Source organism: Anser brachyrhynchus, assembly GCF_964034855.1.
Source record: "Anser brachyrhynchus genome assembly, chromosome: 2".
NCBI classification, from domain to species: domain Eukaryota; kingdom Metazoa; phylum Chordata; class Aves; order Anseriformes; family Anatidae; genus Anser; species Anser brachyrhynchus.
The window spans coordinates 6,260,084-6,285,521 of record NC_137695.1 but is presented as its reverse complement, the minus strand read 5'-3'; the positions used below and the strand labels follow the sequence as shown (position 1 = coordinate 6,285,521).

At 36.0% G+C, this 25,438-nt stretch overlaps 1 protein-coding gene across 1 annotated transcript in view; it reads right to left on the bottom strand.

Annotated features, from left to right (window-relative positions):
- LOC308189261 (sodium channel protein type 5 subunit alpha-like) overlaps window positions 1-25,438 on the bottom strand; it is a 36,720-nt gene that overhangs the window by 5,613 nt on the left and 5,669 nt on the right. The window contains exons 4-21 of the mRNA XM_080579076.1: window positions 24,722-24,937; window positions 23,980-24,043; window positions 23,224-23,368; window positions 20,824-21,018; window positions 19,141-19,332; window positions 15,482-15,584; window positions 13,691-13,929; window positions 13,421-13,573; window positions 11,889-12,242; window positions 10,120-10,572; window positions 9,112-9,231; window positions 8,404-8,515; window positions 7,213-7,367; window positions 5,652-5,825; window positions 4,252-4,389; window positions 3,337-3,591; window positions 2,383-2,436; window positions 1,254-1,395 (exon numbers count right to left, since the gene is read on the bottom strand). Coding sequence (XP_080435202.1) covers window positions 1,254-1,395; window positions 2,383-2,436; window positions 3,337-3,591; window positions 4,252-4,389; window positions 5,652-5,825; window positions 7,213-7,367; window positions 8,404-8,515; window positions 9,112-9,231; window positions 10,120-10,572; window positions 11,889-12,242; window positions 13,421-13,573; window positions 13,691-13,929; window positions 15,482-15,584; window positions 19,141-19,332; window positions 20,824-21,018; window positions 23,224-23,368; window positions 23,980-24,043; window positions 24,722-24,937 — 3,264 coding nt within the window. The remainder of the gene's footprint in view (window positions 1-1,253; window positions 1,396-2,382; window positions 2,437-3,336; window positions 3,592-4,251; window positions 4,390-5,651; window positions 5,826-7,212; window positions 7,368-8,403; window positions 8,516-9,111; window positions 9,232-10,119; window positions 10,573-11,888; window positions 12,243-13,420; window positions 13,574-13,690; window positions 13,930-15,481; window positions 15,585-19,140; window positions 19,333-20,823; window positions 21,019-23,223; window positions 23,369-23,979; window positions 24,044-24,721; window positions 24,938-25,438) is intronic.

The following is a 25,438-nucleotide window of genomic DNA, read 5'->3' as shown; positions in this document are numbered from 1 at the left end:
GAACACAGCATTCCAGGGGGGGTCTCATGAGATCAGAATATAGGTGGAGAATCACCTCAAGTGATTCTGGTGCAGAGAGCAGAAAAATTTCTTGTGCACCTTATTTTATTTTATTTTTTAATCTATCTCTACCTAAGGCAGTACTTCTTTCACACTTCGTGTGTAAGTCAGCCTATGGAAATAACTAAATTGATCCTATGGAGATTCTGTTTTCCAAACATGCACCTTGAACTTGTAAACTTCCTGTCAGTATGCTTTTGTGGTATATTTTTAATGAGCAAAATGCTTAGTGGTTTTAAGACTTCCAAGTAGATTAATTGACTCAGTTGCCCTTAATATTCTGGGCACATTCAGTCCCTAAATGAATCAGGGACTGATTAAACCTCGATTGAACTCAGTCAACATATTTATTGATAATAAATAAGGCTCCAGATGCTTTGTATTATCTTCTGGCACAAAGAAGCTGAAGTATACCTGGGAAGGTTGACTGTTTCTTTTCTCTGGGTGTGTTTTCCATTCCAAGATTTTTCCTTCAATTTCTTACTGAATAAAAGTAATAGGTAATCGAGGAACTATGAGGAGAGCAAGCAATCGATGTTTCATGGACTTTAACAAATAGTTGTCTTCTTTCTGGGACCATGGCATGGATCTCACCACAGAATTTTTTAAAAACCGCAGTAAATTAATCTGTAGAGTACTTTATTGAAGACCAGATTTTTAAAATGTAGCTAATTTAGAATAAGTTCTGATTAAGAAGACCTTTTCAAGTTTCTTTACCAGGAAAGCAGTGGCTACTTCTCCCGTTAGCAGTCATGGGTTTTGACTATCCTTACCACATTTGTTAGGTGTTTACTCTCAGCAAAAAGAGTTATTCTGTTCTCCAAAATTAATCCTCAAAGCAGAAGAAAAGAATTCCAGTCTGCTGTAGCAAAGTGTATGTAACACTTTTTTTGACTTCTCTAAAACTATCTACTCCCTTCTCCCCATCCTTCCACTTAGAGCAAACAGAAGGACCTATCATGTAAACAGGATTTACAGGTAAATTACTGAATGAAGGAAAATTACCAAGCAATGCCTAAGCATGAGCTAGCAACAAGAATCCTATTTTGAAAACCTGAAACACAAGACTAAATTTTATTTTAAATTTCTCCAGTCAAATAGTTATCTGAAAATGTTAGATATCTAGATGTCAAACAAACATACAGTTAATCAAATAAGGATTACAAGAGACCCTAAATTAGTTCATACAGTACTTATCTTTTTCCTTTGTTTGTTAAAATTGCTGATCACCACTCCAATGAAAAGGTTCAGCATGAAGAAAGATCCAAAAATAATAAAAATCACAAAAAAAAAGTACATGGGTAAGAATGCTTCAAAGCTTGGCTGCTCATCTATCTGTTAAAAAAAAAAATCCAAACAGCAAAACAATATTAGTAAAAACTGGATAGTAACAGCTATGTCATTTCCAAAATTTATAACAACCAACCTTTTTATTGTCAGGATCAATAGATTATTTATGCATATTTAAAACTTTATTTACATGTACAAGTAGAACAATTGTCTTGTTCTGTCTTGTGACTGTATGTAAAGGTAATTACAAATGAAGATGCATAAACCTTGCTCTAGCAAAAATTCTTACTCTTAAATAATAGATAATTAATTCCAATCAGAAGGAATACTCTGAATGCCTAGATGAGAAAAACAACTCAGGCTAAAACAATTCGGTGAATTGCCATCCTCCTGAATGCTATCCCAGACAAGAAGCATTTTTAAAATACCAGCTCACTATGAACAGCCCTACAAGGAATGACCTTATTTTTAATTAGCAGCCACTTCACAATTAGTGTTTGCATGAATAAGGAAAAGGCAATTAAATTAAACATGTAAAAAGTTAAATCATACTGTACTAGTAAGAGTGAGAAACAGCACACAGAAATGGGGAAGAAATAGTAAGAATATCAAACATAGGGAAGAAACCTCTAGAAATACCTGCTAAACATGCATGCTCTTTTAATGCTACTGTATACATTTTTAAAAAAGGAAATTTGCTTCAGAGGCATAATGCTTCCAAGACTTTCTCAATTATATTTCCAGAAAAAAACTTGTATAAAACTTGCAACATCTTGCCCTTGCATTCTTGATAAAGTATGCTGGCTTTTCTGTAGCATCACTATTTTGACCAATTTACTTTCATCTAAGTTTCAGGCATTTGGTATTCTCAGGATTATTGTTATGTAATGTTATGTAATGACATAGCTTGAAGCATTCATCTGCATGTATTTCTGGACTTTATAATGCAAACAAAGTTGAAAAAGTGAATTGTATGTATAAAAAGGTAAAGAAGGAAAGGAAAAATAAGTTAATTTCATTTTAGCGACGTACCTCACGTGAATCCACTGCTGCATACATAATGTCCATCCAACCTTTAAAAGTTGCCTAAAAATAATTGCATAATTAATTTTCTTCTCATTAAAATAAAATAACTTAAAATTTTTGGTTGAACAAGTATGAATATGTTAACTGTTGAGGAAAAGTGAGCAGAGTACTATAAAAATGTTCTAAAGATCTGCTTGGCTGTATGATTCATTGGAGTTTAGTAAAAAAAAAAAAATAATGTCCTTCAAAAGACAAACTGGGTGTGCATCCTGTGAAACGTCCTTTATAGTTCACTCTAAGTTGAGCTTTTTGTAAATTCTGTACTTCTTGGAAAACAGCAAAAGTTTCAGTTTAATTAGCAAATATATCCAAAAAGGAAGAAAACAAGTGTAAGATGAACAGCAAATGATTATTTCCTGCAATTTTTAGCCATTCTGCAGAATTCTAGAAGGCTGTGGAGGATGTAGGGCAAAGAACTTAATCTAGACAGGACATGAGGATAACAACCACTTTAAAAAGTGCTTCTATCTCCTTTGTTGTGGTACTGGGAAGATCAGTAAATTAGCATCCGTACTCTTCATGACTTATATAATAACAGACAATATAAGCAGCACCACCATGCTCCTTCTCTCTTACCCAGTGTGGGACTAACTTTTAGTCTAAAGAAAATGAGACTAATTTAAATCCAATAACAATCAGACTGTTTCAGGCTTAGTATGCTTATCAAAACTAAAACAAAATCAAAAAGCCATGAAACAGTGTGCTTGATTTTAACACAAAGATGCACACACTAAAGTGTTCTTTATGAGGAACTGAGCAGCTCATAGAGATGAAAAATATTTATTTAAGCTTAAAAAATCCCCAATTTCAGTGAGATAAACCGAAGTGCAGTAGCATCCTGTGGTTGGGCTGCTCTTTCCTTGAAGAAATTGAAACTGAGCATGTTCTTAGAGAACTTACCACTTCGAGAAGAGCCAAGTATCCCATTCCAACGTGATCAAAGTTTACAGCATTATTCACCCATGTTCCATTATTTTTTAAACAGTCAGTTTTGTTTTTAATTTCACTGATGTTTCCTATCTTCAGTGTGCATTTCCAAAACTTTTTTCCGAGTAGTTTTACTCCTATAATGTTAAACAGGAGCCAGAAGACAACACAGACGAGCAAAACGTTCAGGATTGAGGGGATAGCTCCCAAGAGCGCATTCACAACAACCTTAAATAAATAAATGGATGAAAAGAATTATTTTTTCGCATTCAATAGAACATATTCTTAAACAAACAAACAAACAACAACAACAACAAAAAACAATTATTTTTTCTTCTCTGTCTATTGCACATTCTCACCCATATAAAAACTAGCAGATGACATTTAAAGCCAGCCTTCAGCCCAACATCAAGCTTGTCTTAGTATGTAATTCTGTGGTATCTATCTTGTCATTCTGAGGAAGTAAAACAGATGGCAGCCAGAATTATCCTTGAGTAAATCAAATACATAAAAAAAAAAAAAGACTGTGGTAGCTATGGACTCTAAAAAGCAAGTATAGGAAAACAATCTGCATATACTACAACATGATAAATAATCCTTGTTTATCTTGGAGGAGTTTTGTAAGAGAATACCAGCTTGCCCTCCAGATCAAAATGAACCTCATGCAATAACCACTGTAGAAATGTTTTATTGCTATCGTTATGAGAAAGTTCCAAGCCTTTTATCATGGCCTTGTATAATAATATTCACTAGAAATACATAATATACTAGAAACACAGATCAGCTGCTCCAACCTAGATCAAGTTGCTCAGGGTCATGTCCAGTCAAGTTCTTATTTTTTCAAAAGCAGCTATTACAAAATATACACACCACTCCCAATATCCTTACCTTTATCCCTTCAAATCTTGACAAAGCTCGAAGAGGCCTCAGCGCTCTCAGTGTCCTGAGAGATTTCAGGGCACTCCCATGGGAACAAAGTGATTTGTCTTGGGAAACAGATTTTAGTCCCCAGGAAACAAATGAAAGCTGTGTTAATTGAATTGAAACTGAGATTATTAACTGGCATAAAATAAAAAGGTTATTTTATTTGTTTCAGTAGACAATCACAGACTTACTGTGATAACATCCTTGACCAGTAATTCAAATGCAAAAAATAATACACTCAAAGCTATTATGATAGAATTTTACCTCATTCTTTTCTGACATTTTTCAAATAGTGGTATTCTTTCATTCCATTTTTTTTTTCCAAAACCAGTTAATATAATACTTCAAAATACCAGTACAACAACCAAATTGGTAACTGTTGGTAACTATGTCATACTCTAAGAAGGCTTGAAAGAATTATTCAGATAAATTATTCTCATTTTCTTTACAATTATTCTTAGAAGCATATCCTGTAATTCCTCATCATTACTATAACTTAAGATAGTATTTTAGAAAAAAATATTTTTAAAAAGACACCCAGTCTTGATTTTAGATCTTCGTAAGACAGAAAATGAACTGAAAAATTCTTCCAATAACTAGCGTTCCCCCCGCCCCAGTTCATAATTTGCCTCTTCCCTCCTATTGAAATTTTTTATTTTTGTCTAGCCATTTGATATTTTCATGTTTTCCCCTGTTTTGGTCAGTGTTGCCATGAAAATTACAGATCTGTAATTGCTAGAGTAATTGCTTTATGTTCTTTTTAAATAGTCATAGTATTGATTTTTCTGATGAAATTTCTTTGTATTCACAACTTCCAATGCTAAATATTCAGAGAGCTTATCAAACAGCTACTTTGATGTTCTTGGAAGCCAATTATTTAGATGTCCTTATTTTAAACTATTTAATTTCCGTATCTTCCAGTGTATTGTTGACAAAAAATACTTTATTCTTATATGGCAAGAATGCATTATTTAAATTTGTTGGGATTCAGAATAAATATGTTTCTAAATGCTGGAGCTGCCAGCACCTTCACATTTTTCTATCATATCTAATTAACTTCCCTTAATTTCATTTCTGATTGCTAATTACACTCTTGCTATATGCTGAAAAGGTGTGTACCAATATGGTCTTCAACAACAATAATACTTGATAAATGTGGGATTTATTTTTTCTTTAAGTAACTTCTAATTATTACGTACAATTTCCATTTAAATTTGTCCTACAGTCACTTTTGATTGCATTCTTTTCAGTTTTGGAATCTGTCTTTTACACTTGTGTTTAATCATAATCCAATTTCACATGTAGTTTTTAAGACAGAAAATATCAAAATTCAAATTATAAGACAAGTTGAGGGTAATACTTACACATACAATGATGAAGTCGAGCAAACACCAGCTATTTGTGAAATAGCTGTACAAACCATAAGCTATCCATTTCAGAAGCATCTCCATAAAAAAGATGTAAGTAAATATTTTATCAGCATACTCTAGGAGCATTTTAACTGTTTTTCTCTTTTCAAGGTTAATATCTTCAAATGCCTAGAATTTCAGAAATTTTCAGTTTAAAACTGTTCAGTAGTTTTATGGTAAATTATTTTTATATTGCACAAGAACATACAGTTTGGTTTATTATAAGCATTCCATGTTAAAATATTGGCAACACCTACTTAGTTTCATACTTAGAAGTAAAAACCTAAATTGTAGAATAACTACACTCTCATTTTCAGGTGGGTTGAAAATCACATACTTTGGCTTATTTATGTTTTACCCTTCTTTAAAATGGCATCTGATGAGTATCCAATGTGGCTTCTCCCTACAGTGGTCCAATTTTACTATGACTAGGAGAAAAATCTACAGAGCAACTGTCACTGTGTCCACAGGACTAGTAACTTGACTGTAGGTAATTGAGAACTCTAAGCATTCATGTACATTATCCTATTTACTATTTTCTTTTTTTTTTTTTCTGAGCAAGTTTGATAATTAACCTCATTCGTTTCACTCTTTCACCTCCATCCATTAGTCAAACTACCCGCTCATTAGGAGTGATGCTCTTTAAAACTTTTCATTGCTAACTTTTTCCTTGCTCTCAGCACTTACCATGTACTTTTCTATGCATTCTTTCTGTGAGCACCATCTTACTTAATTTACTTCCAAACCCCAGACATGCCTGAAGATACGATATCTCTTCATTCTAGCTAGTTCAGCGAATTCCTTATCAAGAAACAACTTTATGAATTAGCAGAAAGTGGGCAAGTCCCCTTTTGCAAGAAGACATCAGAATTTAGGAACATTAAAGTTCTCAACACCACAAGAAGTCTTTGATTAAAATAAATAATTATTGTTTTGTTATTTTGCATCTCGCTACCAAATGTTTTCGTGTTCAACTTAGGTCCTACAGTACATTAAATAATAACTCACTTTCCTTTCTCACTTCAGTAAACTGCTTTCAGTAAACTTAGTGAGTATGTTTTCAAATCAAATAAAAATTACCTTATTCTTCAGTAGGCACAGACATAATCAGATTAGCAATTAAACATTAGGTCAGCTTATCAGTTTACAGCTATCTTCACTTTTAATTTCTGATCATCTTAATATCTGGATGATTTTGAATCTAATGTTTTATTGAGCAGTTAGTCTGCTTTACAACTTAGGAGGTAAACCATTTTTTAAGCTTTCATAAGTAATTTCAGCCCCTCGTTTAGCCTCCCAGTTAAGCACACAAGTAGTTCCATAAAGAACTGCGAAGAAGAATATGATTCCATACATTTAAGTATCTTAGACAAATGCAGGAGAACCTTGTAACTACCAAACCATACATTTATTATACTCTCATCTAGAATAGAAGAAGAAATAAATGAAATAATAGGATTCCTTTCCTTTACTGACAACCATTCATTCAAAGTTTGAGAAATTAAATTAAATTTACCAGTGCTGCACTGCTCAATATTATCATAAAAATGATAAAATTTTCAAACCAGCTATGTTTGACAATTTTGTAGCAGGTTTTTCTAAATTTCCACCAAGTTCTGCCTGGAAACTTGGTGATATCCACTGCACAACACGGAGAACATTCGACACAACCTGAAAAGAAAAAGAACAGTATATTGGTTTCATGGAAAATATGGAGCCACAGAAAGTGTAGGACAATGAATGTTCATTGTTGCTGAAAAGTTCTAAAGCCAAAGAAAAGACAGAATTTGTAGAGAGCAGTAATCTCTTTTAATAGAACATCTCATACATGGAAAAAGTAGAGAAGCTTTTGTGCAGACAAGCCCCTCTGCAAGGGTTTCATCTAAAATGTTATCAATTCTATATTAAAAAAAAATATTTTATCCTCTGCATTTATTCTTTTTGATTTGAAAAAAAGATATTACCTCACTAGTGGTTTAGTAAATTATTATTTCTACTGATTATTTCACTTGATTGCATTACAGAGGTGTTACAACTACATTGTTTACTATTTTGCTCCAAAAACACCCTTCTTCATTCATCTCTAAAGTCAACAGGATTGAAACATCAGAGTCAATGCAGTCTCTGGAGCAGTTCAGGCAATCAGATGTAGGTGTCCACCCTGGGATGAGCTGTACAGTCTTCTGAATTCCATTAGTTGTATTGACTGGATATTCACCCACTGTACTGGGAGCTCAGAAAAACTCAGTTGACGTGCCTCTTCAGATACCAGGTACCAAGATGAATATCCTGGGTGACCTCCAGCTACCCCTTCAGAGGTGTTTAAATGCCCTCACTCATATACAAATACCTACAGTCTGGTGTCTCAATATAAGACTGAATCACACTCCAAAGATGTCATTTTGCTGTCAAAACACAGGTGTTTAGATTCGTTGTAGGCCCTTTGGGATATCCTACAGTTCCTGTGTCATTTCTGCCATCCCCGTGCAGTTGCTGTGGGTACTCATAGACATTTCACATGGTACTAAATGCCTGTGTTCAGGCATCCCAGTCACGCCTCAGTTGTGTGCTGGCATCAGGTACATTTATTTGAGTTTTTATGTGTACAAATAAGTGTCTCAGGCAAACAGTATCTGTCAATTTGGAAATGTTCCAAACAGATACCTTTGTTCATTTGGTGTCACTGTGATAAATAAAATATTCTTACTTTCTGCAAAACAGGGCTTAGGTAGGTGTGATTTTTGAGGCTGGGAAAACATGTCCGTAAGAGCAACTGGATCCACAGTGCTGGCTTCAGAATAGCTACCAACATCAAATCTCTGCACAAAACAAAGGCAAAGAAGAGAATTGATTTGTTTTTCCTTAATAAAGTCACCATTTTCCAAATAAATGAAACTCCCCTCTAATCCAAATAAAGAATACATATATATATATAAGTGATCCAACATTACTGAACTTCCATTTAATTGTCTGGAAGCAAGCCATGACCTTTTTTTTATGTGAAACTGCACTGCATTAGAATAAGCTAAAGTTTCTGCACCAGAACTATGTTTTTTTGGGGGAACCATTTCTAGATAACAAATTTTTGCATCCATGGATGATGGCAAACAATTATCCATAAAACTGAAGAGTACGTATCAGATAAGTTTAAAGAAAATGTGTTCCTTGTTTAATTTCTGTTCAATTATTTTGTAGAAAATAATATAGTAAGTTACACTGGTAGCCACAGCTGTTCATGAGACACAAACCCCCATGTTTTAAACTAGTATTACCTCTAGAGAGATGCACCATCTTCTGCATGAATTATACTTGTTACTGTTCGGAAACTACTTGTCCTGTCATCTCTGAATAAGAGAACCACTGTGACAACTTTCATCTCTAGCATATTCCACAAGATGACAAAAGTTATGAATACCTCATTTTGTCCTTTCTTTTGGTGCATTTCCGAAAAGCAACTTAGAGTTTCTGAAGTCCCAGAAATCTGACTGAAGCCGCTTGAACTCTGGCACTGCTCTCTACGTTTTAATCTGTCTCCCTGAGTGAAATAATGCAAAACAATTGATGTTCTACCTTTTTCATCCTGAGAGTCATTCTGAAAGTTAAAATTATTTAACAGAATCTACAGCATCCACAAAACTTAGCATGTCTGTCTTGTTATAGAGAATTGAATGATAAAAGGCATATAAAATAAGACTTTCTTCCTCAATGTCAAACACTTTGGAGCTGTGGTTATCCTGCGGACATGTATCATTTCTCAAGGTATACATTTATCCCACGGGTGGATTCCTGCAGCCAACATACTAAGTTCTGATGAACCGGCTGAGCCTCAGCAGCTGCACCCCAACAGTCTCTGGTTCCATGCGGAATTGCGAAGGGATCCCTATCAGCTCTCAGTCCTTTTGCCAAAACAAAATCCAGGCAATACATAACTCATAACATAATACATTATCCAACTCAAAACATATTTCAAATAGCCACTGGTGATTCTAAAGTGATCAGCAATTTCTGCTTCTTTTAGAATTTGTCCAGAGATATCCACTGACAATACCTCCTCTTGCAACCAAAAGCCTAGGAAATGCATTCCACTATTCCAGCTAGACACTGACCATACGACAATCCAACCAAAACCAGCAACTGCTTTTGACATTTTGGCCTTGGCATAATGCTAGGTAACTGCATTTTGAGCCCAAATACCTGTTCTCATAGATTTAAAGCATATCAGTTTCACAGTCATACCACAACAGACGTTCATAAAACACAATTATTAACAAGCTAATCTAGGTACAGTATAGTAATCACAGCCTGCTGCTACATCTGAGCTTGCTGCTCACACATTTGGTTGTGGGTAACATTTACTGTTGAATCTTCAAGACAATTTGCAGGTGAAAGTTACAATAAATTTTCAAACATTAGCATTTCTTACCCGTTTTCTGTATTCCATTTCTGTGTACACACTCTGATTATCACCACCTTCATCAGTGTAAGCCTCTGCAACTGCAATGGGAACACAGGTACTATGATACGTTGAAAATTCTTCGTATTTCCTTGTTACTGAATAACTCTCTTCAGTATTGTAATACCCAATGTCAAAAAAACTGTTGTCTATATCCTTTGTGACATCTGTCATGGCATAGCTATTTTCTTCTAGGTCTTTGGTAGAAGTTTTCACCAAAGAATTCTTTTTGGTTGTTGTTGTGAGGTTTCCTTTCATTATTTTGCCACATTTATCCAAAATTCTCTCTTTCACAGACTGAAGGCCTTTGTGAATCCGTGCAATGGCAATCTGACATTTAGTCTGTTTTTCAGCTTCCTCTTGTCCCGTTGAGGAGTCAGTACTGAATGAACTCAGCAGCAAGGCAATAAATAGGTTGAGCACCTTAAAGTAGATAAAGTAAGTTGAAGACACTGCCGCTTCTAACAGAGAAAAATAACATTTCAGCAAACCTTCCTTAGATTAAAAATCTCACTCTCTCTTTCATCAACCACTGCAATTATATTAGTTACTATTATAATAGGAAATTAATTGTGTATGTTATGGCTTCTTCTGGAAGGAAAGACAGGAGAAAAAGGAAGGAAGTGTGTGGGGCGGATATATAAAATATATTTTCATATGTTCTGATATCCATAATGTACAAGGAGGTAGATTGATTGAAAAACAGCGGGAAAAAATAAATTTTAATAGTAACACAATCAAAAGAGATCTGGTATAGACCAATAAAACAAGCATAAGAAGATTTATTCCTCCAATAATTAATTGACTGCTCATGGTAATAGAGTATTGTACCAAAGCATCTACTTGGGGATGAGGGGGAGTATACTAAAATGCTGAATTTTCCAGAAAGTTTGAGGTTCTTGGGAAGAAAGATAAGGGGAAAAAAATGTGATTACTGCAGGCAAAAGAAAATGTAATATTTTCAAACAACGTTAAATTGTTGAACAAGGCTGTGCTTTGCAGAAAAACATTCTGGGGTAAGAACAACAAAAAGATTGCATTAGTGAGACTTTTAAAAACAGGACTAAGGCATAACTCATCCTTTATTGGAGTATAGAAACAGACTAGGTAGTTTCTTGAGGACTTACCACAGTCTTTTATGAAATTTTATTGCATTGTCTAACAAATCCTGTACTTAATGGGTCTGATATATTTGCAGCTATTGTAAACAAAATCCAACAATGCTTCTTAAGGACAGAAGATTGTGAAAAGTTGAGAGAAAAGTATTTGTGCAAGATAGGCAGGCAGGAAGAATAAACTAGCTTACAACATATGTTAGAATGAGTATAAATCACGCAGACTAGAAAACCTGGGTACTGTAGGCTTTTGATACTGTAAGGATAAATTGGTAAGCATTAAAAGCAGTTTGGTTATTTGATCCCAGCGACACAATAGATGAAGAAAGCAAATTATCACCAAATTATTGAAAGTGCTGCAATTCCATACTGTGGTAGAATTAGTACTTTTGTGTATTTTAATTATTGGCTACCTCTTGTGTGAGAAAGACAGAAAAAAAAAAAAAAGAAAAAAAAGAAAAAAAAGAAAAAAGAAAAAAAAAGAAACAAAAACAAATATGTTAACTAACATCCAGAAAATAGAATAATGTGAATACTCTTTGAATTATGTTTGTCTCAGGGAAAAAAAGATGCCAATGTAACTGAATGCATTCAGTAGAAACTGAAAAATAGCTTGAAACTCACCACTAAGTTTCCTATCACCAGGACTAGCAGGAAAATGAGAAGACAGAGACCTTCTCCAGCCACTTCCATACATTCCCACATGGTTTCAATCCATTCTCCACATAATATTCGGAATATGACCAGGAATGAATGACAAAAATCCTTCATATGCCAGCGTAAATTATGGTCTATATTTATTTTTAAGAAGTTAGTCTCATAACATTTTCCCAAAACCTGCTTTCCTACTACAGCAAAAATAAATACGGTGATAACCAAAACCAGAGTGAGGTTACCCAGAGCACCAACTGAGTTTAGAATTATTTTCATAAGAGTATTTAAGGCTGGCCAAATCTTTGCCAATTTGAAGATCCTGAGCTGCAAGTAAAACACAAGAGAACAATGATTAGCAGAACACTTCACAGATAGCACACCACACACACACAAAAAGATATCTTGCATTTATCATGCTGTCTTTACTTCAGTAAAGACCATATCCAATAAGACCATCATAATTTGTCCCCCAGATAAAGGTTTTTATCTGTTCTAATCCAAAAGTACTGTGCTTCAAATGGTTAATACTGCTGAGGATGGAGAACTGCTCAGGCACGCTTTCAAATTGTTCATACCATGTTAAATAACAGCATGCGTAAGTTCATTTGTATTACTCACAGTACTACAGCTACTAAAAGTAATAATCGGATACCTAATAGGTACTTGGATGAGGTTTATGAAATGACTGCATTTTGGGCTACATCAAGTATAATCAAATCACAATGGAAAGAATTTTTTCTGTTTCACACAACATACTTGGAAAAATGGATGGGATATATACTATGTACCCTCATGATTAAAAGGGACTTTTTAAGTCAAATTAGAATTCTGAGCTGTTAAACTCAGTTACAATACAAAAGAAGAAACAGAATTCAACTGACTTTCCAGGTACGATGACTCTGAAAAGCTAGGAAGAATATTAAAAATAATTGGTAAATTTAGCATATATAATTCTGAATACACTGCAAGGGTACAGAAAAAAGTGACATTATGCATAGATATCTGAGAGAAAGTCCTTTTACCCAAGAAGGTGGAAAGCCTACTTCTACACCTAAGCCTCTAGGAAAGCCACACTATTTTACAATTCTCGACCCAAAAGGAAAAGTTTTGTAGGGAAGGAACCTTTGCTATCTTTAAGCGCATGAAAACTCTCTCGGATAATATATTTTCCTGACTGAAGATCTGAAACGTATTTGATCAGTGCCATTGTATAGACCAAACAGAACACTGATGAACTTTCTGCAAAGTCAAATCTCTAAGGGGGAGCACTGCACCAGAGGATTTCTAGTATCCAATATACACAGTATAATAAACATATTAAATGTATTTTTTAATGTTCATTTAATACTCATTCTAATTTAAGATCCATGTTGGCTTACTATTCACTTACAAAGAGATTTAACAGATTCACCAGTAAAATAATTTGAGGGTATTTCACTGTAATGTTTTTACAAATCTATACAACATGGGCACTTTTAAAAAGAGAATAAAGAAATGATTACCAGCCTGAAAAATGACAGATTTGCATTAAAACTTATTAAGCCAACCATAACAACTACACTATCAAAAATATTCCATTTTTGCTGGAAGTAGTAGTAAGGATCTAGAGCGATGATTTTCAAGATCATTTCTGCTGCAAAAATCAGGGTGAAGACCTGGGAAGAGGAAAAAGAAATTCACTATAAAGTCACAGAAAAAATACGTCTTACGAGGCTGACCCAGTCAGTCTGGGGCAATACCTCCATATTCACTCCACAGTAGTACTAACTTACCTTGTCACTTATATAAATCATGTCTTTGAAAAGGGATGTCATGTCAGGGTGCTCCAGAGCCATGAAAAAAGTATTCACTATAATGCAAATCATGATTATGAGATCAACAAATGGATCCAAAATTACCAATTTCACCTTCTCTTTGACTAATCTCCAGAATGGGCTACAATTCCATATTAGATACTTTCGAGCAAAACGTTTCCAAATTAAAGGGAATTTCAGCTTTGACTCCTGCAATTCTAAATGACAAAAAAAAAAGAAAGTGACATTAGTAATATTAAGTGGAATTTCATTGTATGAAGAAAAAGACAATCAATCATAGAAAAGATTGAGAAAAAAAAATCAAACTTGTGAGCAGAATAGCATGATAGAAAAAAATTGTTTCATTCATTCTACACAAACTAGTCACATGCCATTTAAAGATCATCATCAACAAATTGTGTAATTACAGAAACAGGTGATATTACCCACTTCTTCATATGTTTATTACCCAGACTATCTTTTCTGTCAGTTGTACCTGCACAGTCACAGATGCAGCATGCATTGAAAAACAAAATCCAGGATAAAATGAAGAAAGTTTTCTCCCATATCTTTGTCCAACCCCCTGCTCAGCTATGAGGTCAAAGTCTGACTGTCTTCATGGTGAAAGCTTGTCCTTACTTTGAAGCTCTTTTCTTTCAAAGTATGTCTGTTGTGTCTTGTCTTCCTACTGTGCACCACTGTGAAGAGCCCACCTCTATCTTCTTGGAAACGTTGTCCCACATAGTGGAAAACTGATATTCAAAACCCTCAAAACCTTCTCACCTCCAGGCTGAACTAGCCCAGAGCAGAGTAAGTATTCCAGCCCCTGGTGTCTTGGTGGCATTCTGCTGAACTCAGGCTAGCTCATCAATGTATTTCTTGTATGGGAGGGGACCAAAACTGGGTGCAGTATGTTGTCTAACAAGTGTTTAATTAAGGGTAATAATTACTTTTCTCGGTCTCCTGGCTATGCTCCTTTTAATATAGTCCAGGATGCTATCAGCCATCACTGCTGAGCTCATGCTCAGCTCACTTCCAAAAAGGACCCCAAGTACCTTTTCTGCAAAGCTTCTTCCCAGTCAGCCAGCTCCCAGCCTATATTGTTCAAGAGGTTCTTGCATTTATGCAAAAGTTTGCTCTGGTTAAATTTTTATAAGGTTCCTGCTGGCCCATTCCTCCAGTCCGTCCAGCTCTTACCCCCAGTGCATCAACTGATCCCCCTCAGTCTGGTGTCATCCACAAATTTTAAGAGTAAACACTCTATTGTCATTGATCACTGATGATGATGAAAGGACAAAAAGGATCCTAGGATACAACCCTGAGGTACTCCCTTTGTTACCTGACCCAAGGTATAATGCAACACATCCACCAGATTCTCAAAGCCCAAGAATCCAACCAGTTCATTGATCAGCTGGCTGCCCACTCATGAAGACCTTAACATCCCAACAGAGACACGAAATACTGCAGAAAGCCTTGCTAAAGTCAAGATAAATGACAACATTGCTCTCCCCTCATCCACAGACCCCAGTGACTTTATTGATCAGATGTGAATGACCTTTGGTAATTTCAAGTTACAGTTAGAGTTATGTGAGGTATGAGAATATTTATTTTATTGAAATTCACTTTTGACTACAGCATGATTTCGCCTAGTGACTTCTACACAATGCAGACCGTTTGTGACATTTTGATCTCTTAGGTCAAGTTACTCAAGCACTGCTGAAAAAACTCTGAAGAATTAGAGTTGAAGAATTAGAGAACTCTGAGACTTACGCAAATTATCTGTAATAACAGTGGCTGCACTCATTAACCTCTGTCTTCGAAGAGGATCGTTAATGGAGTCCACTGACAATTCATAGGACAGCAGGATCTGCCTCTTTGGTTAGAAAGACAACAGAAGATAATATAGCCAGGGAATATGAATGAATGTTTGGTAATATAAAAAAATTATGTACAGTGTAAGATAAATATGCAGTTAATATGTTTTAAATATACATTGTAATAAGGCCTTACCTTGCTGACAGAATGTGAGACAAAACAACAACAAAAAAAATCATGTGGAGACAAAGGACATTTCATTAAAAACATTAACGATCTTCAAGAAGTTGTTTCCTTTTGAAAATATTTAACAAAAATAATTATGCCATTATAGAATGTATATACTCATTCTAGAAAGTAAAAATGATTATCAGGAGAGCAAGGAAAAAAAACATTCCATCTTTCCAGTGTTTGATAAAAGGAACACATAAAAAGAATGCTGAAGATCAGTTTGAATAAAAAAAAGTTATTGAACTATTATTATTAAGAAATAAGAATTTATATTAATAATAGCTATTTAGTGAGTCAAAATAATTGGTTTGCCCAGCCCTCTTAAGCCTATCAAGAATACTAATATTGAACTGCTTAAAACTAGAAATGGGACTACTTATGTTTTCATTAAAGTTACAGAATGCTAACCTCACTGTTCCTGATATGCACTGAGAAACAGCCAAATATCTTACGGGATACACTCAATTACAATCAAAGATTTAGTTCCTGATACAATAACTGTGCATCCTTCCCCCCCTCTCCCCAATATATCCCAACACATGCATATTTTTAAAGCCTAAATAAATAGATAGTTGTAAAAAAAAGGGTTTTACAAGAGGCTACAAAGAGTAGGTGAGACTCTTCAAGGAAGAGAAAAACAGAAAGGAGGAAGATTCAAGTATTAGGGAGGTTATAATTATAGCCACCAGCTGGCAGGAAGTTACTGACTGACCACATCATAATGTACAGTACCTTAGTATTCACTTTCAGCACAAAAATTAATTTCATTTCTATTTGGGGGGGAGGGTATGTAACTACAGATATGTCAAATCATTACTTCAGACTTTCATCATAACAAGATTTTTATGAACATATTTTATAAAACCATTATTCAGGGAATGAAACTAATACCCTTGGCCCTAGGGCTTTACTATTAATTAATTTCTTTTTGTCTCTTTGATATTTTAATGACTTCAAAGCTAAGCAAAACTTAGCTGATAGTCATAGAATAGACATATAAAATGAATTTGTAATATAGTGATAAAGTGTTCATTTTTTCTATCTGCATTTTTTCAGAATCTAAAAGACCCAATTAGATTATCCTAATCACATTCCAGTTACCAGGGCAATTTTGCCCTTTTATTTCTTTATGTGATATTTGGTCACTCTAAAAAGATAAACTTGTAAAATTTTGTGTGCCTGCTTGCCTGAACTTCCCAAAGTCTTCTTTCTGGAGTTCACATTTGTTCACAAGCTTTCAGCATTGATGTTTTTAGTAAGGTTAAGAGCATCCATCAACACTGAACTATTTACTGTTGCTCATCTCTCTTAAAGTGAATGAAATAACTAGTGATGAGAAGTCCTCTGACAAACTGGGATTTTATATCGAAATAAGCTCTAGAAAGACAGTCCTTTAAGTTCTTATGGAAGTGATGATGCCCTTTCTCTCTGATCTGCCTTTTTCTCTTTGACTTGGCATCTTTAGCCTCTTCTTGCAATTGAAGTACAGAGCGTATTGAAGAGCTGTCAGCATTAGCAGATCTTGTAGTTGCCAGTAGTTGCCATCATTTCTAGCTGCGATAATCTAGTAGTTGCCATTACCTCTAAGTGTTGCAGATTATATTTGACTAACTTTAGAAGTCTACACGAGAGCAACTTACATGGCTTGGATCACACTGCTTGTTAAAGAATGCAATAATTGTGAAGACTTGTGTTGTTGTAATGTGGTGAAGAGACAACCACATTGTCACTCGGTATCAATCTGGCCCAAAAAGTAAATCTCCATTTTACTCTGGGAGCTTAGTACCTAAACTACATGTAGACACCTGCAAGTAAAAACCTGGAGCACAATCCAGTTGCCTAAATCTAGGAATTCAGTAACCTTTGAAATGCCATGAGGTATTTGAGATATCCACACAGTTGTGGTGATTTTACCAAGCTGGGCAGCTGACCTCCACCACAAACAGTCTCTCACTCCCCTTTCTCAAAAGGAAAGGAAGAGAAAATACAATGGAAAGGGCTCAAGGGTTGAGATAAGGACAGGGAGATCACTCAACAATTATAATCATGGGCAAAACAGATTCAGTGTAGGGAGATTAGAGAAATTTATTGCCTATTACAAATAAGCTAGAGAAGTGAGAAACAAAGAAAACTAACTAAAAACACCTTCCCCCCATCCACCCTCTTCCACCTCCTCCCCCGAGCTCTTCAAGCTCGGAGCTCTTCAAGACCTGCTCCCACACGGCTCCGTCCCACGGGGTCCGTCCCCCAGGAGCAAACTGCTCCAGCACGGGTCCCCCACGGGCGGCAGCTCCCCCCAGACCCCCTGCTCCTGCGGGGGCTCCTCTCCACGGGCTGCAGCTCCGGCCCGGGGCCTGCTCCTGCGGGGGCTCTCCGTGGGCCGCAGCCTCCTCCAGGCCACATCCACCTGCTCCACCGGGGGCTCCTCCACGGGCTGCAGCGTGGAGATCTGCTCCGTGTGGGACCCGTGGGCTGCAGGGGGACAGCCTGCTCCACCAGGGGCCTCTCCACAGGCCGCAGGGGAATTGTGCTGCGTGCCTGGAGCACCTCCTGCCCTCCTGCTGCACTGGCCTTGGGGGCTGCAGGGCTGGGTGTCACTCCTCTCTCTCCCAGCTGCTGTTGTGCAGTATTTGGTTTTTTATTGTTTGTTTGTTTTTCCCTTTCTTAAATCTGCTCTCACAGAGGCACAAACAACATCGCTTATTGGCTTGGCTCTGGCCAGCAGTGGGTCCCTTTGGAGCCAGTTGAAACTGGCCCTTACCTAACATGGGGCAGCTGCTGGATTCTTGTCACAGAGTCCACCCCTGCAGCCCCCCTGCTATGAAAGCCTTGCCATGTAAACGCAATACAACAGTGCTGCAAGATGTGCCACTGACACCAAAGTTGTCTAGGATGTTCAGCCTGTTCAAGAACATCTAAAATGGCACCAGATGCTTATATTTAGACAACTGAATCATGCCCCTAACATCAGCAGTAGTCATACTGAACTGAATCCAATGTTAAATATTTTGGTCAGAGAATTAGCTGTGTACAAAAAAGAAAGGATAGGTTATTAGGGAAGTTCTGAAAAATAAAAGGTTTTTCTATGTTTCTTTAAGCAGCATAACAGAGATGCTGACATGTCTTACCACAGCTGTAAGTGCAGCAGGCTATAGTGTGTCTTAACTATGCCGACAGCCACTTCTAACTTTCCTTTCAAGTCCACGTTTCATTTCTCCCTTTGGTCCCCAAATCTAACTTTCAGATTGGTCCACAAAACAAGTTCAGTCGTTTTATGCAAGAAGGGAGAGGGGGAAAATGCAAATAAATAAAGCTTTTCTGCTCATCAAATTGTCATATCACATGCAAGTCTAATGAATTTATCTTGTATTTCAAATACTTACAAGTTTCTTTTGGCAATGATTAGGCTGTGAATAAAATATGTGTTCCTCTTCAACATGATCACCTAAAATTAATCTTTGTCTTGAAATGGGCTTTTCTCCTTTCATCTCTTTTTCTTTCGAATTTTCTAAGTCAGCAACTGGCATTTCATATCTGACATGCAAGGCCTTATCACTCTCTCCAGCAGCCAAAATCTGTAAAAGAAACAGGAAAAAGTCTGTCTATTAATACAAGGCAAAAGCCAATGAACGGACTAGGACCATATACAGCTTAACTATTGTGCTATCTAAATGTTTTGCATTAGCAATTTTTACCTTTCAAATATTAAACTATCATAAAGAGGTAGGAATACAAAATACTACTCACAAGACTGAAAGATAAAAGTTATTTATCAGCTACTACAGAATTTTCAGGTGTACTGTTTATTCCCCCTTTTCTCACTTTTGACCTTGAACACAATGACAATAGAAGACGCAGGGCTCAAACTAAATCCTAAAATACTAAATCTTTCTTTACTACTATTCCTCTTGAAAGAAAGATGGAAGGAGGAAAAGCCTGAATTAAACCTGGCATTTCAGCCAGAGAAATATCACAGGTGTGTCCACAGCTATGTAGGAGGAATGTGGTACACTGGTGATACATTTCATCTTGATGAAGTTGGATAGTTGGTAGGAAATATATGCAAGTCTTCTTCCAAGTGTGACTTTTTTTGGTTGTTAGCAGCACATTAGAAGTATCTTTCATAAAAGGTTAGAAGATAAATGATATCTTATTTTCAATCTATATGTTGCCTCAGCTGAGCTGCACTTCTTAAGAATAAAAATTAATTAATTAATTAATTAATTTTAAAAAAAAAGAAAAAGAAAAAAAAAAGTGATCCCTGGTTTCCTATGGTCCAATATGCAAATGACTCTAGGCAATACTGTGCCAAGAAGAAGGAACACTGTAGAAATCTGAAGTGTGTCTACTAACTCTTGAAACCAAAAGCAAACGAACTAACACAGTCCTGGATGTCCTTTTACATTAATGTGGAACTAACAGCATTAGCCTGGTCAAAGATATTCCTGCTCCTGTCAGTCGGTAAACCTTCTGTGTGTGATGATTCAAAAAGAGGTATGAGAAGAGCTGAGCACAGTGGCTCTCAGAAAGATCGATTTTTAAACAATCCTGAAAACCATCAGTATTCTAACTTCAATCTTAAAGAAGTAAAGAAATGTCAGCTTTTCCAATGGATGCATATTTCTTTACTCATACATCTTTTGTCAGACTATGCAATAATAGCAAAAAGTTTGTTATATCCAAAGGATATAAGAAAGGATTTCTTGTACACAGCCATAGTGGTACTATACTAGAACAGGGCAAACCACAGGGTGCAGGTACCTATGCTGTCGGTAAAATAAAATACTACAAAAGCTACATATCTGCCTTGAAAGCCATCGTTGTTTGATTATGCAGTGTCAGGCCTGCAAAAAACTAAACTTAATATGATGTAACCTAGACTCATGCTCTTTGCTCGTATTGAAGAATTGTTTATACATATTTATAATGAGACAGAAAGAGAGAAAAGAAATATGAGAACCTATTGTATGAATCATGCATAATTAAGAACCCTTTTTCCCTAACCCACAAACAGAAGAAAATAAAAGGAACCACATATTATATATTATATAAAATAATGTGCAAACCTTTTCTTTCTCTAGAATTTGATGAGCATCTTGAAGTAATTTTTCCTTTGCCTGTGTTTCAGCAAGAGTAGCTTTATTTTGCTCTTCATACGCCATAGTTACTACAGCCAAGATCAGATTGAAGAGATAAAATGAGCATAAAAAGATGACTCCCATAAAAAATAAAATGTAGCTCTTTCCAGATGTGCGGATAGTCTGTGAGGAAAAAGGAAAGGTCGTAACAGATTCTTAACAAACTAACATTTACAACAGAATTACAAGCTAACAATTTATCTTCCAGTACAATGCAAGAGGTCAAGATACTGAGCTGTTTTCTTTAAACAACAGCACTACCTCTGGTCTAGGTTACACAGAAGGTCTAGAAATACAGATAGTTGGGAGTTCATCTGGACTACAAGTAAATACATTTCAGCTCTTAAAAACTTATCTGTGATCATATAATATTTTTCTCTTCATGTAACAGACCATTAAGCATTCATAATGAAACCGTGTACAGCTGAGAATGAAAAAAATCCATTCTTAAAATTAAATGAAATATCTCTATGAAAATCAGTCATATGATCATCAGAGTTTAAGTTATGAGAAGCTACTTCATCTGTAAAGAGATGTAAAGCTAACTATAGAAGAAATTACTAAAACTTATTAAAGAGGAGGAAAGCTTGGATTATCTAAACGATAATGAAAGATGTGTATTTAGTGAATAAGAAGCAGTAATTAGACTGCATATTCTTAATTTTTTTTAAACAGCAGTGGAAGAGATGGCTCAAAATTAAGCTCTGAAACATCAGAAAACAAAATAACATGACCTTGAAATGGCAGAAAGAAGACAGAATCATAGAATCATTTAAGCTGGAAAAGAGCTTCAAGATCATCAAGTCCAACCACCCACCTAACACTACAAGTCTGCCACCAAACCCCAAACCAGGCCTCTAAGTGCCATATCCTCAGGTCTCTTAAATAATTCCAGGAATGGCAGCTCCACCACCTCCCCAGGCAGCCTGTTCCAGTGCCTAACCACCCTTTCCTTGAAGAAATTCTTCCTAACGTCCAGTCTAAACCACCCCTGGCACAACCTGAGGCCATTGCCTCGCATCTTATCACTTGTCACCTGAGGAAAGAGACCAACACCCTCCTCACTGCAATCTCCTTCCCTGTAGCTGTAGAGAGTGATGAGGTCTCCCCTCGGCCTCATGTTCTCCAGACTGAACAACCCCAGTTACTTCAGCTGCTCCTCATATGGCTCATTTTCTAGTCCCTTCACCAGCTTTGTTGCTCTTCTCTGGATGAGCCTGAGCAACTCAATGTCCTTCTTGTAGTGAAGGGCCCAAAAGTGAACACAATATTCAAGGTGCAGTCTCACCAGTGCTGCATACAATGGGACAATCCCTTCCCTAGCCCTGCTGGCCACACTATTTCTGGTGCGGGCCAGGATGCCATTGGCCTTCTTGGCCACCTGGGTTCATGCTCAGCCGGCTGTTGACCAGCAGCCCTAGCTGCTTTCTGCTGGCCAACTTTCCAGCCACTCTTCCCCAAGCTGCGTGAGGTTGTTATGAACCAAGTGCAGCACCCAACATTCAGCCTTGTTGAATATCACGTGCTTGGATGTGGCCCATCAATCTAGCCTATCCAGGTCCCTCTGCAGAGCCTTCTGACCCTCAAGCAGACCAAGACTTCTACCTAATTTGGTGTCATCTACAGATGCATTCATTTAAAAAAAAATCAGTTAATAAAGGTTGCCGGAGAAAAGTTCAAGTGAACCATATGAAAGCTACAGAACAAGGAAGAAGATAATTCCTTTTTAGCACACACTGCATAGACGTAAGAGATTCAGAGAGATCTCTTCAATTTCTGTATTGTTTATATATATACAAAAGAATTTACAAGTTACAAAATAAAACAATAAAATATAAAAGGCTCCATTTTTTTAATCCCAGTTATCAAAATATGCTCTGAAATTTAAGCATGTTTGTTCTGAGCCAAAAGGTTTGGTGAGGAGTCAGTATTTACAAAAAGAGAAACAGAGTCCATAAGTCCTCATTGTTCTTGCAGCAGCAGTGAGCTCACTAGCTGCACCTACATATACACCAATCCTTTGATAGTTACATAATTAACGTATTTAACTACTAATCATTGACCCAAGTGTGCTCTCCAACAAAACTATGAGCACTCATGGAAAGATTGCTGCCATCCAATGTGCAGAAGTTGTTAGAACTTAGCCAATTGAAGCTTCTTCCTTATTTTTTACACTGGTTTCAAAACAAATTTTGTATCATTAACATTTAATGATATCATTATCATTTAACCAAAAAAAAAAACAAAACAGGTGCAGATTTTTCTAGGGGATATAAAGCTCTGAACTTCATGTCTAAAGTCAACCTAGCAGGTAAAAAGAGTACCTACTTGTCTGTAGAGACGCTCCCAGGAATCTTGTGTCATCAGACGGAATAAAGAAAGGAAGGCCCAGCCAAAATGATCAAAACTAGTGTAGCCGAAGTCAGGATTCTTCCCAATCTGCAAGCATTTATAGTTTTGGGGGCACTCTCCACTAACCGAAAAAAGAACCGTTAGACAATACTCATGCTTGCAGTATTAGATTGTTTCTGAAAGCACCGAATGCACAACACTATATATGGATTTTCTCAGTTCATCTGAATGTCTAGTTTCATTATTCTCCAACACAACTCTGCCAGAAGGGCTGATTTATACCAGACAATCCTGGAAAGTCATTTGTCTAGTTGAAGATTTGTGATATAGTCTTACTGGACAGAAACTATCCACTCAGGCAGGATACATGCAAAGAAATACACAGAGGGGGTGAAAACTGAAAATTTGCTTACCTTTAAATAAATCACCAAGATAAGGAGAGTTTATTAGTACCTCACATTCTTTACTGATCTGTTCCCTTCCTCCTTTATGTCATTCTACACTACCATTGTATTACCAATGCTTAGCAATACAGCATGTACATAATTGCCTATATCATAGTATTTTAATTCATTTGTTCTCTTAATTTAAATGTTTTTTATTGAACTAAAAAAAAATACCCACATTCCACCCTTCTGAAAAATCAACAGCATTTCTTCACATCAAAAATAAAACCAAAGTCTATCTGGGGGAAAAAAATAGGGAAGTACTAAAACCATTTTGTTCACTTACTTAGGATTCGAACTGAAACCACAGAGCAGTATTTCAGAAGATTTATTCATTCTGGCACAGATATCTATTAAAATAAGTAAATAAATAAAGGAGTCATACAATCTGAAGTTGTTGCCTTAAACTTCTCCAAATTAAATTGAGTGTTCACATACTCATTTCCTACAGCACACAGATATTAAGCTATATTTTACTGCACTTTTTAACAATGGTCTTTCACAACAAAGGGCATAATAGAGTTGTTTCTCAAGAGATCTGTTCATAAGTATGGCTTTTTTTTTTTTCCTGTTTTGAAAATTCATTGACAGCACAACTTATAATGTAAAATTTTTATTGCTTTCTGGTAAAACTAGGAATGTCTGAAAGAAGTAAGCAAAATCCCTGAAAGACACAGTTCATGTGTGTCATCCCCCCCCCCCCCCAAAAAAAAAAAGTCATTCTCAGTGCTGTTCCCCTAAAATTAGGCTCCCCATTCAATATACGTAGGTAAAGAAGGAAATGCTTGCAGAAAACTCAGTCCCTTCTATCACACAGACTGCTTTCCTGGAATCTTTCCCCAAATTCCAGATTCACCAGGAACACCATTCAGTTGTTCCAGAGATTTCATACCGCTACTTGTGCAAATGCAAGAACATGCCTTCTTGTGAGAGACACATGCAACCGTATTTTAAGACCTCTGTGAAAAACGAGTCATACATAGGAAGATATACAGATTACGTAAAAGGAGATAACAATAAAAATTTACCAGTTTCATTTGGTGAATATATCTTGGCATCCTTACATAAAATGTCATTGTACGTATCGTTTGTAGTAGAATTGAGGATACATTTGAATTTTAAATTGCCCATAAAAAGCTGGAGGCCTATGAGAGCAAATATACTCAAGCAAAAAACAGTCAAGATCAGCACATCGGTAAGTTTCTTAACAGATTCAATAAGTGAATTTACGATGACTTTCAGACCTAGAAAAATAAGATTTAAAAATACGCAACATGAGAAGAGGAATGCAGTAATGTTCTTTTATGACAATACACAAGAGTTGCAAGTATGTTAAAAACAAATCAGTGTAAATCATTTTGTATCTTCACAGTATTAAATGAGGTAAAATAAAGCATATAATGAGCAATACATTTTTTATTTAAGTTTCCTAATCAAAACTTATTTGGCTTTTACTTCCTTCTAACACTAATTTTGCTAACTTGAACATTCTAGCTTAAGATGGCATCTAACAAACTCTTCTGAGTTTTACTGAGTACGGAGAGATTTTTGTGATTGGTTAAGATTAAAAAAAATGATACACATTTTGTTGAATACACATTACAATAAAGGATAACTACTGCTGACCTCAGGGTATTTTATTTAGAAAACAATACCTTGCAAATGTCACCAGTTTAAAAACATAAGAACATTTATGACACTGGGAAGGTAAAAGGGATGATATATAAATTGAAGATACATATTCA